This window comes from Tenrec ecaudatus, chromosome 6 (genome assembly GCF_050624435.1).
Source record: "Tenrec ecaudatus isolate mTenEca1 chromosome 6, mTenEca1.hap1, whole genome shotgun sequence".
Lineage (NCBI taxonomy): Eukaryota > Metazoa > Chordata > Mammalia > Afrosoricida > Tenrecidae > Tenrec > Tenrec ecaudatus.
Window position 1 is genome coordinate 12,292,216 of NC_134535.1, and position 16,509 is coordinate 12,308,724.

Sequence of the window (16,509 nt, forward strand, 5' to 3'; positions counted from 1 at the left end):
GATGCTAGAAGAGACTCAGAAAACTTGTTCTGGGATGTAGAATAGTTGAAGGATAAAAACAAAACACGCACACACACACACACACACGCACACACACACACACACACACACAGAGAATTCAAAAGGCAGCTCCAGAAGATAAAACATTAATCAAATATACAAAGACCTGGAGTTAGAAAACCAGAGGGGAAGAACAAGCTTGGCATTTCTCAAGCTGAACGAACTCAAGAAACAACCCCAGAGCAGAAGAACGCGATGGGCAAAATGCTGGATGGGCAGGAACCGTCACAGGACGATGGGAGGAACACAGTCATTGCTCCAAAAAGAACTGGTCAATGCTGGACCAGTTCAGGAGACAGCACGCGGTCAAGATCAGAAACGCTGTGTGTGAAATGAGCCCTCAGAGAAGCAGGAGGGAGGATCTCGTTGCCAGCCAGTGCCAGGAGTGGGGTACGTCCTCTCAAAAGAAGTCCAGGATCCACTGAAGACAAGAAACAAGGTTCCAGAAATGGACAAAATACCAACTGAGACGTTTCACCACATGGAGGCAACTCAGGAAGGCTTCACCTATCTACGCCAAGAAATAGGCAAGACATCCACCTGACCGACAGACGTGCAGAGATATGTGTTTGTGGCCATTCCAAAGAAAGATGAACCTATCGAATGTGGGAAGCACCCAGGACCCTGGACATCACCCACAGATGATAAGCTTTGCTGAAGACCATTCGAAAGGCCGGTAGCAGCATGTGGACACGCAGAACTGCCGGAAAGGAAAGCCAGATTCGGAAAAGGAAGTGGGGCTCTGACATCTGCTCGTTGCTGATGTCAGATGGATCTTGGCTAACAGCAGAGAAGACCCAAAAGATGTTTGCTCATGTTTTATTGACTGCGCAATGGTAAGTCAACTGTGCGCGTCATAATTAAAATTATGGATAACATTTCCAACCTTGGGAATTTCAGATCAAAGACTACAGCCTTCAGGATGGATTGCACCTCAACATGAAGAAAGTAAAAATCCTGACACCTGAGCCAAGAAGCCACATAAATGGAGAAAAGGTTGACGTGACCAAGGACGTAGCTTAACTTGGGTCCACCGTGCACATTCAAGGAAGCAGTAGTGATGAAATCAAATGACATGTCGTACTGGGCAAATCTGTTGCAAAAGACCTTTCCCAAAGGCCACGATGATAATTTCGGGCACCTCACAGGCAGGTGAAAGATAGACAGTGAATAGGGTAGAGGGCAGAAGAATTGAGGCCTTTGCCTTCTGGTGCTGGCCAAGAATATTGGCTAGAGCAGGGACCGCCGGAACTGTGAACAATCTGTCTTGGGAGAAGTACAGCCAGAAGGTTCCTTTGAAGGTAGGAAGGTGAGGCTCGGACTCACATACTTGGACATGTTATCAGGAAGGACTAGCCCCTGGAGAAGACCAACAGGCTTGGTAAAGCAGAAGCAGAAGGACTGATGGATTAGTCACTTAGCACCTTATGGACAAAAGCAGTAGAATGGCCAACGAAGAGCCTGGCGTCCAGTGAGATCAACTGACCCAGTAAATGCAACCATGGGCTGAAACAGCCACGACCCTGCAGATGACAGCGCACCCGTCCATGGTTGGCTTTGCTGTACACGGGCTCACTAGGAGCCGAACTAACTTGACGGCAACTAGAAACAACAACAGCGTCTGCCCCATCGTCAGTGCTCAACAAAAGGCTCACGTCATTCTTACCTGCCCACGGCCGAAGCCAGCTAGTAGGGATTGGTCTGCAGGGCTAGCAACATCCCAAGGTTTCTCATGACGTTCTCTTTTCTGGTCCTAAAGTCTCTCCATTCCACACGACAGGGTGGTCGGGCCTCTTCTCCGTGAGCCAGAGAAGTCAGCCTGAGCCTTAGAAGACTCTAGACACGGGAGAGAAAGATATTCCATTCCAAAACGCATCTCCTCCATTAAGAATCATCTTGTAGAAGGTGCTGATTCAGAGAGAGATGTTTATGATCGAGTGGAACGTGGAAACGATAGATCCATGGCTCCAATAAAAACGTGTGGGTGTGCGATGGGTGTCTCGGAGTCTATTTATAGAAAAAAGGCTAGTTCGGTATAAAATGCAGCGTTATTAGTATTTCTCCTGAAAGAAGATGGGATTCCGATGGCTCATTGTTAGCTCATCCCTTCTGATCCATTAAGGTACCTGTTGCTATGGGACGCCATCCAGTCGGTTCTGACTCAGCCACCCCGCGTGCAACAAAATGAAACACTGCCTGGCCCGGCGCCAGGCTCACAATCGTTGTTACATTTGAGCCTGTTGTTGTCCATCCATCTTGTCCAGGGTCTTCCTCGTTTTCACCGCCCCTCCACTTGACCAAGCATGATGTCCTTCTCCAGGGACGGGTCTCTCCTGACAACATGTCCCAAGTGTGTGAGACCAAGTCTCCCCATCCTTTCCCCTAAGGAGCACTCTGGCTGCACTTGCTCCCAGACAGCTCTGTTTGTTCTTTGGGCATCCGTGGGACTTTCAGTAGTCTTCTCCAGCACCACAGTTCAAGCGCGTAGATTCTTCCGCGGTCTTCCTTATTTGAGGGACACGTCAATAGGAAGCAGTTGAAAATACCGGGGTTTGTGTCAGGCGCAATCCAGCCCACAAAGTGACATCCTTGCTTTTCAACACTTTACAGAGGTCTGGCGCAGCAGACTGCACCGCAATGTTTGCTCTCTGACGGCTGCTTCCATGAGCTCTGACTGTGGATCCAAGCGCGATGAAATCCCTGACAACTTCACCCTTTTCTCCGTTTACCACGATGTTACCCATGGTTAACCTTATGGATGCACACACACACACACACGTGATCTAGATGGCACATTGCACTCATCTACAAAAGCTATGAGCCCCTTACCATGCAGCTGATTCTGACTCACTGCCACCCTACAGGACAGAGCACTACTGCCCCCCAGGGCTTCCAGGGCCGGCCTGTCTTTGGGGGCAGACGACGGCCTCATCTTTCTCTGGAGGAGGAGTTGGTGGGTTTGAACCCTCGCCTTTCACAGTACTTTTATCCACGGTGCCCCCTGGGCTCAGTATGGCAGTGTGTGTGTGTGTGTGTGTGTGTGTGTGTGTGTGTGTGTGAGAGAGAGAGAGAGAGAGAGAGAGAGAGAGAGAGAGAGAGAGAGAGAGAGAGAGAGAGACTGCTTTATCTGCAGAGCCCAGAATTCTTCTGAGAAGATGCTCTGAGGGCTGTGTCGAGCCGGGTGGACGGGGGCGGCACAGGTCCAGCAGCCAGTGGGAGTTTCCGGGGTGAAGGAGCAGAGGGCAAGGTGGATGGGTAGGTGCCATTTGACGTGATTGCTGCTTCCCTATACGGCCCTCCCCCTCGCTTCGATTGACCCCATCCACCCCATCTTTGGGACATGGGGGCATCCGCGCTCTGGGTGGGGTGTTGGGGCAGGGGAGCTTCCCGTGTGCTTCAGGGTGATGGGGACAGACGGGCTCAGTGACCACGTGCCAGGCAGCCGTGCCACAGGCAGCCCGAGCTTCTGCAACAGGAACCCCACCCCCCACCCAGTGCCAGTGCGAGGTGGCCTCCTGCTGCACAGTGAGGTCCCAGCAGGGATCCACAGCCCCATGGAGGCGACGCCCCGAGACACTGGATGGCTTTTGTCCTGGCTTGCTCTACAAGGATGAGCAGGTGGTCCTTGGGGAGCTGAACCGAATTGGATAGGAAAGAGCAGTTTCTTGCTCTCCCGTGGGAGCAGGGCGGGGCGGGGCGGGGTCAGCACTCCAGCCCAGCAAAGGCCAAGGCTCCCTGAGCTCGGGGCCGTGGCCACTCAGATAATGACAAGGACGGGCTCAGTGCTGATGACTCCCAGTTGGAGTAACCAGGATCCTGGCCCGTGTCCCCGCCTGTGATGGTCCCAACACACAATGTGGGGGTGCTGCCTGGGTGGGGGTGGGGTACGGGATGTACGTGGCTGATGGAAACCCCCATGCTGTCGCTGCGTTAGATGTAGGACAGCGCCTGCCCCTGTCCTCTTTTGTCCTCTCTGTTGTTGCTGGGCTCTTGTTTGTGCAAGACAAACAGGAAGAGGTTGATCAGCCAGGAAGGGGAACAGTCAGATGTAGAAACTTCCCTTATTCCCCATTAACTGGTGGGCGGCTGGATCCCTAGTTCCAAAAATGGAGAGGGCAGCCAGGGAGGGACCTCACACTTGGGGAGTGCCAGCAGGGCCCCGGGGAGGGGTGGGGGACACACACCTGCAGAATACTTCATAATCATGTCTTCAGAGTCTGACTTACTGTCCCACTTTACAGACAAAGCAGTTGAGGCGCAGGGAGGTCATGTAGCCGGTGCACGACAGAGCCAGTGGTGTGGGCCTGGCATCAGGGCTGGGTGAACGCCCAGGCCCTCTGGCAGGCCTGTGAGAGAAGGGGGCACACCGGCCCAACTCACCGTGTAGATGGACTCCGATGGAGGTTGCTTGGGGGTGCTGGCTGGTTGCTTCCCTTGAACTTGCATCTGTTTCTGTGGGGAAGGAGCCATAGCTGTGAGGTCCGGGGGACAAGCTGTTCTGCCGCCCTCCTGTCCCCAGAGACCCCCTCCATGGGAGAGGGTGACGGATGGTCACCAGGTCACACAGACACTACCCAAAACCAAAAAACCATACTTACTACCATGGATCAGTTCTCACTCATGGTGACCCTATAGGACAGGGCACAAGTGCCCCTGTGCATTTCCGAGACCGTGCCCGTTGCTTGTCTTTCCCCCTCGGCATGACTGGGGGTTTCGAACTGTGCAGCTAGCAGCCCAGTACATTCGCACTCTACTCTGGAGTTCCCAGACAGCCACCTTTCTCTCCAAACCTCCAGAGAAGCATGGCCCAGGCCTCTGAAACCTTTTCTTAAACACCTCGCCAGCCTGGGGCCTCAGGAAATGACCAAGGCCGCACGGGCCTCTTCTTCGGGCAGCGGCTGGCTCAGGGAGGCGGAGTGCAAACACGGTACCAGCTTGCAGACTCTGGGTCACAGATGTCTGCTGCAGGTAAGTTCCCAGCAGGTGTCTGCAAGGCCGGGCTCCCTGGTCTGCTCATCCACTCATCACCTCTGTGACCCGGAGCAGCCCCACTGCCCTCTCTGCGTCTTCTCGGTGAGACTGTGTGAGGGATCACTGAGGACTCAAGGGGCCAGGGCTTGGCCCGGTGGGGCCCTTCGGCAGCCCTGGCTCAACAGCACACCCTGGTCAGGACCCTTCGTTAGCCGGGCTGCATGGAGACCTGGATGCTGTCCCTGCCCTCCTGGTGACTTTACTGCAGGGTGACAGGGAGGGGACACCTCCCCTGCAGGAAAGGTTGTTTGGGGGTACATTCACAAGAAGGAGAGCAGGGAGTTCCAGGCAGAGGGAACAGCACGGGCAAAGGCCTGGAAGTCTTGAGGAATGGGAAGGGTGTCTTGGGGTAGGGAGAGGTGGCCCTGCCCAGTGTGGATGCTTTCAGCAGAGGTGCCAGGCTGCAAGCTAATGGTGGCGCTGAGGCAGGGCGAAGGGGTAGGAGGCTGCAGGAGACATGCAGCCGCCTCCTTCCCAGGCAGAGGGAGGCGGGCCTGGCCTCCCCACTCATCCCCGGCCCCACACTGCCATCAGTGGAGCAACAGCAGCCTCCTCGCTGGGCAGGAGCTAATTAAAAACCCTGGCCGCCTGCCAACCCCCAGCCCATTTACTCCGGGATTAGCTCTGGAGAGCTACTTAACTCGCAGACAGGAGCCAGCGCCACCCCCAGCCCCGAAATCATAATGGCTCTGGAGCCGGGGTCTCTGTTGGCAGTGCCAGGTGCAGCTCGAGTGGGAACACATTACCTGCCTTCTCTGCCCCCACCCCACAGGGAATGCCACAGAGGTGCCCCCAGGGCACCTCCGTGCCACACAGGAGGAAGCAGAGGCCCAGAGAAGGCAGGTAACTTGCCTGAGGGCACACAGCCTGGAAGTGGCAAGGGCAGGCCTCGCCCCCCCCCCTAGTTCTGCGGGGACATTCACCCCCTTCCTGACACAGAGCCGCCTGAGCAAGGTCCCCTCCTCTCACCTCAGTCTGTGTTCATGACACTTGCTGCCTGGCAAGGTGGGGTGGCAATGGCAGTTGGGGTGCACCAAGGGGAGACGCCCCTCCCCAGGTGGGTACACCTGTGGGGTGAGCAGGGGTGAGCCAGTAAAGAGCTAGACCCACTCGACACCTCTTGCTTTCTGTTTGACCTTGAGCACATCGCGACCTCTCTGAGCCTCCCTGTGAATTGGGAAGTCTCCCTCAGAGCCCGTCAGTGTGGCATCGTCTAGACCTCGCATGTGTGGCCTAGGGCACAGTGGCTTCTTTCCTTCCATGGTGCTGGGCAGGTGTGTGTGGGGTGGGGGGATTGTTGCTCGAAACGGCACACAGGAGCCTGTGCCCACAGCATCTGCTCAGCACAGCCCGGAAAGGCTGGAGAGCTCTGGTTTCTTGGACCAAGATCAAAAGGGATCTAGTGACAACAAGAGAAAGGATGCAGTGCCAGCATCAGGGAGCCACCTGGAGGGCGCAGGGAGGATGCCATCAGCCCCCCAGGGGGGAAGGAGAAAGGGCCACAAGGAGCAGGTGAGCGGTGGTGGCTCATCTGGTACAGGTGTGGATGGGGCCTCGCCTCACCAGGGCCCACCAGATCAGCTACAGAGAGGGAGGCTGGCAGCCCTTCTGCCCCTCTGGCATGTCCTAAGGAGCAGCAGGGATGGGCAGAGACAGCCGTGCTGGTGAGATGCATACCTTCTTCCAGAGCAGCAGAGCAGTGCCCAGGACACTCAGCACAGCCAGGAGACCAGTGAAACCCAACAGCAGGAGCCGCTGGAAGGTCCTCGGGGGTTCTCGGTAGCCTGAGTCTGGGAGGAAGAGCCGGAAGGAGAGGAGTCAGTTATCCAAGACAAGCTGCGGCACCACCCACCCACCCCAAGACCTACACCCTCCAGGACCCAGGACCCTGCTGACAGCAATCCCTTGCAAGGCACCCCCCTGGCCAGCCCCGAAACCCTCAGTGCTCCTTTCCATGCCTGCTTTGGTGACAGCTCTTTTGTTTATGGCCTTGATTCCTGACAGCGTCACTTCTGGAGTGAACTCAGTTCTGCTCCGAGCCTGAGGGAGTAATGTCACCTCTTGGAGCCCCCTCCTCCCGTTTGTGAACTGGTGATCATAATGATCTACTGCAGTGAGGTGGGTAGGGATGTAGTGCAGATGGCAGAAATTATGCTTGCTTATACTGGGTCAAGCAGGTGGCTAGCCTGCACCAGTCTACGTGAAGGGCCCTGTTTTCCTACTTCCTTTCAGTCATCCATCCATCTATTTATTCATCCACCATCCATCTATTCACCCACCATCTAGCCATCCATCCATCCATCCATCCATCCATCCATCCATCCGGTCACCCATCTACTGACCATCCGTCCATCTATCCACCATTCAGCCATCCATCCACCCATCTGTCTATTCATCCACCATCCATCTATCCACCCACCAGTTATCCATCTACTGACCATCCACCCATCTATCCACCATTCAGCCATCTATCTACCCATCTACCCATTCATCCACCATCCATCCATCCATCCACCCACCATCTATCCATCCATCCATCTGGCAAATATGTGCCAGGTCAAATCATATACCAGGCACATCAATGTTTGGAACTTATTGGGCACTTCTGATCACCAGGTTTAATTTCATCCATAAAATCCTCTGACAGTCAGTATAATGCCAAGAAGAGCAGGCCCAATGCCACACCCTGGGAAGCAGGAGCCCCAGGTTTTTGGGATTCGGCAGCCCCCAGCTCCCTCCTGAGGGAGTGGCAAAGGCAGGTCAGAGAATCATGACTTCAGTGACAGACCTGTAGTTGACGTCTAGGGTCACTCTCCTTCGAGGTTACGGTGAAGCCTTGAAGAAGCTTCATGGAATGTATGGAAGAAACACATGGGCACTACACCCATGTGCTCACATTTTGCTCACAGGATGCTGAGACCCACGGGACCAGGTGACCTGCCTAGGGTTTCCTGCCAGAGGATGACAGAGGCAAATCCACACCCCACACCCTGTCCATTCTTCATAAGCTGGGCGCTTCTGGCTCCTCTGTTCTGCTTTAAGCCCCTCACCCTGCGGAGAGCCACAGATCAAACCTCACCTCGGACCAGGATGAAGGTGCCATTGCCAACTTTGGTGTCCTGTGGCCACTGGACTGAGCAGTAGTAGGTGCCAGTGGCTGATGCCTCCGGTAGCTGGAGGGTGATCGGGCATTCCACGGTGTGGGTCTGGTTCTCTGTGCCCTGGCTGGGTTGGCAGTAAAAATGTTTCTCGGGGCTCCTCTGGCTCTGGCGGTCCACGTGGAAGTAGTTAAGGGTGAAGCTCTTGTACCCTGGGGTGTATGGGTAGGTGATTTTGCAGCCAAAGGAAATGACCTTGTTGGCCAGGGTGACCACGATGGGGGGGCCAGTGTGCACCACTGACTGTCCTCCTGCAATGGAAAGAAGGGGCAGGGCCACTGGTCAGTGCCAGTGGGTGTGTCCAGCTCCCTGCTTTCCAAGCACCTGTGGGGGCCTGTGCTGCACTGAGTACCTGGCATGCACAGGTCCACATTCCCTGATGGTCACGCAGGGACTGGCAGGAGCCCAGGCAGCATAGAAGCGGCGTCTGTGGCACCAGGAGGCCCAGCCAACACTTGTGCCATACCACTCCTGCCAGACTCTGGGAAGGAGCTTCAATCCTGCCTGAGATTGGAGACCACGGAACTCACCCACACAGAGCACAGCATAAGAGATTGAACTGTGCCCATTGGCCCCAACCCTGGTATCCTAGTGGTTATGCATTGGTCTGCTAACCATAAGGTCAGCAGTTCGAAACGACCAGTTGCTCTTCCAGAGGATGATGAGGCTGTGTGCTCCTGTAAAGATTTAGAGTCTTAGAAACCCACAGGGGAAGTTCTACCTCGCCCTATAGGATCGCTAGGAGTCTGAATTGTCTTAGGGTACAAAAGAGACCCCATGTCAAATAGAACTTAAGGAGAACATGTATCACGTCTTACAAGAGACAAAGACATAGACACATCATCCGGATAAGGGAGGGCATTAGCAGGAGGTCAAGACAGCATCCGAGGGCTCACAGCCACCCAAGTGCTTACATCAGGCATGGGACACAAAGGAAGCTGTCACAAAGCCCTGCGTGGTGGCAGATCAGTCGGTCACAGTGACAGCTGGACAACAGGAGAAGAAACCAGACCATGATTGGGACGCGTACGTTATATTAGAGAGAAGGGCTCACAGAATTGGCCCAGGGCCTTCTGTCCAGGGCAGTCCGGGTGAGATTGATGGGGGATGACTTAACCCCGTGTCACCTCTGTACTGTCCCTGTGCAGTGATCTCCATCAAGGACAAACCCAGACAGGCCCCTCAGAGACTTCCCCTCCCCGAGCAGACTAGAGAGGGGTGGAGGTAATCCGCTCTCCAAGGCGTTCCCGAAAGGCGAGATTATCTAGACCTTGGTTCGTAGAATGTATTCAATGGAGGATTCATCTATGGGGGGACCCTGCAAATGGGTTTGGGGCTGTCACTGTCATCCATCACCTTTGGCAAACTGGGTGCTCAGAATTTCAGCTGATACAGAATCGACTGGAGGACAGTGAGTTTGACTTGATTCCAACTATGTGTGGAGTCTTAGCCTCTTTTCCTAAGGCCGAGGAGCCTGGTGGCACAGCGGTTAAGCACTTGGTCACTGACCACGAGGCCTGTGGTTGGAACCCATCCGTCGCGCTGCGTGAGAAAGGCCTGGAAATCTTGTCCTGGGACGAACAGACTAGAGCGTGAGTTCTGCGTGTCACATGGGACGGCGATGAGCCCGAGGCGCTGACAGCTGCTCAGGGACGCTGTTCCCTTGCGATGTGGGCGTGTCCTAAACATGATCCCCCTGAGCCTCAAAAATATCACACCACTGGCTACAGAAGCTGAAAGAGATAAGGACCTTCCCCCAAAGCCAATAGAGAGAGGGAGAGAGAGAGAGACATCCGCCAGAGCCAAGAAAGAGAGAGAGCGAGCCAACAGAGAGAGAACTTTCCCCCAGAGAGAGATGAAGGCACAGCCAGAGCCAGACAGACAGACTGCCCCAGAGCAGACGCAGAAAGAGAGCCTTTCTCCAGAGTCCAGAGAGAGAGAGAGAGAGAGAGAGAGAGAGAGAGAACTTGACCGTGAGAAGAGCTCAAGGGCTGCCCTGTCAAGCCCTTCCCGCGTGCTTCATGCAGTAGCAGCTTCAGGAACTGCAGACACCCAGGCACGAGGCGGCCAACCGCATGGAGGATGCTCCGGGCAGAGGAAGCGGGCAGGCAGCAGAACGAAGGCCCCTTGAGTTTCCTGGCAGTGGCTGAAAAAGGGGATCGGGTCTGCCATCCCTGTGAGAGTCAGCGTGAAAGTCCTCCCAGGAGAAAAACCCGTCCCTGAATGCGGCCACAGTGAGGATCTGTCAGGTTCTTAGAGCCCGAGCACAGCTCTGAGTGGGAGTTGCTCCCTGCCACGCAGGGGCTGCACACACAGCTGCTGCACAGGCTCTGCAGGAGCTACCTGGGCCTGGCACCCCCTGGGGTGCACCTCTACTCCTCCGCCTAGCACATGCCCACTCAGGCACACACACACCCCATGCACCCATAGGCACACCCATACACCCATACGCATACCCATACATACACACCCATCCACACATATACACACACCCATCCACGCACATACACCCATACACCTATACACACACCCTTACACCCATCCATACACCCATCCACACACACACCCTTACACCCATCCACACACCCATCCACACACACACCCATCCACATACCCATACACACATATACCCATACACACATATACCCATACACCCATACACACACCCATACACACAGCCCCATACACACATACACCCATACACCCATACACCCATACACCCATACACACACCCATCCATATACCCATACACACACATACACCCATACACACACCCATACACACATATACACACATACACCCATACACCCACCCACACACACACCCATACACACACCCATACACACAGCCCCATACACACATACACCCATACACCCATACACACACATACACCCATGCACACACCCATACACACATATACACACATACACCCATACACACATACACCGATACACACACCCATACACACATACATACACATACACCCATACACACACACCCATACACACATATACACACACCCATACACCCATACACCCATGCACACACCCATACACCCATACACACACCCACACCCAAATGCACACCCCCACATACATACACACATGCACCCATACAAACATACACACATACACCCATACACACATACACATACATGCATACAGACATATATAAACATACACACATATACCCATACACAAGCACACACCCATACATACACACACGCACACCCCCACATACATATACACATGCACCCATACAAACATACACATACACCTATACACATACACATATACATACCCATACCCATATACACACATAAACAAACACACATACACATGCACACACACATACACACACATACAGACATACAACCATACACACATGCACCCATACACACACATACAGACATACAACCATACACACATACACACATACACCGATACACACGCATATACCCATACACAAACACACACCCATACATACACACACGCACACACACCCATACACACACATGCACCCATACAAACATACACATACACCTATACACATACACAATACATACACATACCCATATACACACATAAACAAGCACACACATACACATGCACACACCCATACGCACACGCACATACGTACATACACTCACATACACAGCGTGCAGCAGTGCTGCCCACATGGGCCTCCACGCCTGCAGCCCCCTCAGAGGTGGGTTGGTCTCTGGGCCACTCCAGCAGTCACCGCCCCTTGGCCTTCTCTCTTCCTGGCTCTCCAGAACCTTCCTTCTCCAGCAGCCAAATAGCAGACAGCTCCAAATTGAGGTCGGCAGCGAGCAGCCACGAACAAGCAGGCTGAGTTGTTAATCGGGAGAAGATCATGCAAGACGCTCCGAGGGAGCAGCAAGATTTATTTTGTTGGGGACATCAGGCATGGGCTCCGCCAGCGGGGGGGTGGGGGGGCGGGGTGGCCCATGGGGCTGGCGCGAGGCCAGGCTGGGCTTTTGCTGGATCTATTGAGCTCCATCCGCCTGCAGCTGAATTCCAGGAAGGAAACCCAAGAGACCCGGAAGACTGAGGCCTGGACCAGATGGCTCAGGCCGAGCTGTTACTATGAGTTTCCTGGGGAGCCACTAAGGAGCCCTGGTGGTGCTGTGGGCGACGTGTCTGGCTACCAACTGCAGGGCCAGTGGTTCAAACACTCTGGCCGCTCCCAGGGAGAAAGACAGACAGGCTGCCTGCCTTTGTGAAGACTTACAGCCTGGCAAACCCTCTGGGGCAGTTCAACTCTGCCCTGTAAGGTTGCCAGGAAGTGGAATGGATTCTGTAGCAGTAAGTTTTGGAGTGAGTTAAGCCACCAAAGAAGGACCCCTTCCCCAGAGAACTTAAGGTGTTAAGAGTCCCAGGGAACCAACTGCCCGCAGGTTATAGTGCGTCACAGGGGACCCTTATGTCTCTGCACTTGGCACGGGTGCGCTTCTCGCTGCCTTTAAACAATGACGGCATACTGGGGGCGTGGTTCCAGGAGAACTGGGGACACGCCCACCATGTTCTCCTTTACCCAGAAGCCCATCCACAGCCCTCCATGGCAAACCATTCTCACTCCCACCCTGCTGCCCTGCTAGTTGCCCCCTACAGCCCATCTCTCCTCAGGGTCCCCAGTTCCACCCCCCATTGGCTAAGCCCCCTTTCATGTTTCCGACCTCGATTCTCTGCAGAGACGCCTCATCCAGGCCTGAGACAGGGGGGAAGGGTTGTTCCCTGATCCTCCCCGAGGGGCAAGGTGGGCCACCCCTCAAGGGCAAAGAGGGGTGTAATGATGGAGCATAACATGATGCAGGCTGTGGGTAGGACTGCACATCCGGGTCATGCACCCCTCTCTACCTGGGATACCTTCCTTGACCTCCTCACCTGGCCAGTAGCAACCAAACAAAACCTACTGGCGATTCCTGGCAACCACACACGTAGGCTCCGTAGGGCCTCCCTGTCGGTAATCTCTAGAGAAAGAGATCACCAGTCCTGTTTTCTGAGGTGCTGCTGCTGTGTGAATGACCGAGTTAGGACTAGATCATCACAAACCAAAGGAACATCGATGCGTTTGAATTGTGGGAAGTGCCATGGACTGCTGAAATCAATCTGTCTTGGAAGAAGTAAGGTCAGACTGCTCCTGAGAGGCAAGGATGGCAAGAGTTCATCTTACATTCCTGGGACATGCTATCAGGAGACACCACTCTTCACCCCGGAGAATGACATCGTGCTGGGTCAAGTGCAGGGGCAGCAATAAAGTGGAAGGCCCTCAATTAGATGGACCGGCACAGCGGCTGCAACAATGGTCTGATATAGGGACAATTGTGAGGTTGGCACAGGACCGGGCAGTGTTTCTATTGTGCATTGAGACACTATGGGTCAGTGTCGATTCGATGGCACCTAACAACAATAATCACAAGCCGTTTGAAGTTCATAGTGACCAATCATAGGCCATTTGTAGTTAGTAGTAGCCAATCACAAACCATTTGTACCACCTTGGCCAATCCCTGCTCATCCTGGCATCCTTCACTACATGCCTGTGCTCCTCCTGGCGAGCCTGAGAGGCAGCGGAGTGGGTGTCGTTGGGGTTTGTTGGCGGGGGTCAGGAAATGAATGGGACCTGGCCAGGGTCACTTGGCCTCGCCAGGGCCTGCAGAGCCCCGCCCACGTACTCAGGAGACACTTGGTTCTCCTCTAGGGAGCGGGCAGCACCCAGGGCTGGGCTGGGAAGGACACGGAGTCAGTTGGACAAAGTCACTGTCCAGCTTGTTCTGGTAAGAAGACACCCATGTGCATCCCGTTCAAACATCCTTCTAGAAAAGGATGGAATCTGCCTGTGCAATTACAGTCTTTCCCATTCTGGAGACATCCATAAAAACAGACTATGGTTCTGTATTCATGCGGGAGTCGTTACTTTAAGGTCAGGGGGCTGGCGTCATTCAAATGCATGGTGGAGTGGGGTGATGGGGCAGGGGGGTGGGGGTGTGTCTGCAGAGCATGACCTTCAGCCCTCCTTCCCAGCTAACTGCTGTCTTGGCAACATGATGGCTCAGCTGCAGGACCACTGATGCAGCAGGAACACGGATGCAGACCTGGCAGTGTGGCCAATGACCTCCACGGCTCCTTCCTTTTGTGGGGCCTGGACCACAGCAGCTGCTTTTCTGGGACCTGTGATTCTGAGGGGACCCTTTGTGGGTGCAGGTTGGGGGGGGGTGTCCCAGCTTCAAATTCCTTGCTGGTTCATAAGAATTTCTGGACCCGTGAGTTCTACGCAGTGATCATTTGCGTCTCAAGCACTGGGCTTGTCATCAGCAGCTGTGGCTCTTATCAGCTGGCCCTGACCCAGGGTGAGTCCATGCCCTGCACTGTCCCCAGGGTCGACAGCCATTCAAACCACTTGGATCTGTAGGGCTGTCATTGGCTGACTTTTGGAAGTGGATCGCCAGTCCTTTCTTCCTAGTCTGCTTGGTCTGGAAGCTCTGTTGAGACTTGTGCAGCATCATGGCACTAGGTCAGCCTCCAGTGGCTACACCTGAGCTGCACTGACTGGGAATAGAACCTTGGTATTCTGCATGAAAGGTGAGAATTCTTCCACTGAGCTATAGTGTCCCTCCACAAACAGCTAGGACGCTAACTAGGTCAAAGCCTCATCCTTGCCCCAGCAACACCCCTGGTCTAACAGGGAAGGAGGTTGGGCACATAGGGAGCCTGGGGTGGGCCGGCTCATAGAGAGAGAGAGCTGTTAGTTCTGTCTGGAGTATCCGAGAGGAGAACGGCAGGAGAGAGGGAGGGAAGAGACTTCTGCAGTCAGGGCAACCCCTAGACCCACAATTCTCTGAAGACAGCTCCTGTGCTGGGGAGCTTGTGGGCCCAGGGGCTCAGTCCAGCATTCCCGCTGGGTGGGTCAAGTGCCCCCTCGGCCCAGCAGGGCCTCAGCTGGAAACTGGGGGTGGGGCAGGGAGGCTGCACGCAGGGCTGGGGCAGTTTCAGCACCAACCAGGTTCTGCTTTCTGGCCGTTACAGGAGTGGAGGGTTGAAGGATGAAGCTAGGACTCTTTGGTGGCTTCAAGTGACCATGGGACTGTAACTTGCTGGAAGTTTTCCCCAGGAGACAGGGACTCCTCCCCTCCCCAGGAGGTGCCCAGTGGCACGGGAGCAGCGCGTGGCTCCTTTCCAAGGGATTCCCTGGTACTGAGGTCTGTGCAGGCTACAATGGGCCGACCCCCTGCCACAGGCAGGGAAGCTTGCCCAGGCTCCCCTGGGGTTTCCAGGAGTGGCAGACTCCATGCCAAGGGGTCTGTACACTGCAGGCCATGGGACTGACGGACAGAGTGGGTGTGAGGAAGGGAGCACTTTACTCCCTGCCCCTGCCGTTCTCCTCTCGGATACCCACCCTCAAAATCACATCTGCCGGGAGCACCCCTCTCCAACCCTCCAAGATCTGAGTCCCTTTCCTCCCCCTTCACAGCACCCCCACGATGCACAAAACCCAGTGTCCTGCTTCCCACCTCCTACCTACTGGCACGACTTCTGCGGGTGGGAGGCAGGCGGGGAGGAGACCCCAGGAGAGTTTGAATTCAATTTACAAGGTCAAGATGAGCAATTAAAACTGGAGCGCGGGTGGCTCCTGACTGATGAGGGCAGTTTGCTGACCGTCTGGGCTCAGCTCGGCTGTACTCCTCCAACCGGGTCAGACAGGGCCACTTGGAGGCACCATTAAAGTGTGCCAAGCCCCTGGCCTGGAAGATGGTACCCATGGCCTCCGGCATCGCCCCACCCATAGTACTGTGCTCACCGAACTCACTCTGACCACCCACCCAGACACCAAGCCTTTGTCCTCCCTATTCCCGTCCTGTCCCAGGGATTGGTGGTTACACCCTTGCCCCTCCCCCTTGGCCATTCTGGCAGGGCAGCTTCCCTGACCATGTTTCTCAGGCATCACGGCTAAGCCACGTGATAAGAGAAGCCAAGGAGCGCTCGTGGCACAATGGCTTAAGTGCTGGGCTGTGACAGTTGGCAGTTCAAGCCCACCAGCTGCTCTATAGAAGAACGATGAGGCTATCTGGTCCCAGAAAGATTGATCAATTCAGAAGCTCTATGGAGCAATTCCACTGTCCTGTAGGGTCACGGTGCGCTGGCATCACCTTGATAACAGTGGGCTTGTTTGTTTGGTTTTAACATCCACAGGGCATGCTTCCCTTTTGCAGATGAGAAAACCGAGGCTCCGAGAAGGCAGA

The 16,509-nt window shown here is 54.8% G+C and overlaps 1 protein-coding gene across 1 annotated transcript in view; it reads right to left on the reverse strand.

Annotated features, from left to right (window-relative positions):
- The window catches only part of NFAM1 (NFAT activating protein with ITAM motif 1), a 28,072-nt gene extending 12,031 nt beyond the window's left edge, over window positions 1-16,041 (reverse strand). Inside the window, exons 1-5 of the mRNA XM_075552628.1 lie at window positions 15,926-16,041; window positions 13,907-13,995; window positions 8,171-8,527; window positions 6,769-6,881; window positions 4,441-4,512 (exon numbers count right to left, since the gene is read on the reverse strand). Of these exons, the coding sequence (XP_075408743.1) occupies window positions 4,441-4,512; window positions 6,769-6,881; window positions 8,171-8,527; window positions 13,907-13,995; window positions 15,926-16,041 (747 nt within the window). The remainder of the gene's footprint in view (window positions 1-4,440; window positions 4,513-6,768; window positions 6,882-8,170; window positions 8,528-13,906; window positions 13,996-15,925) is intronic.
- Window positions 16,042-16,509: the final 468 nt, after the last annotated feature.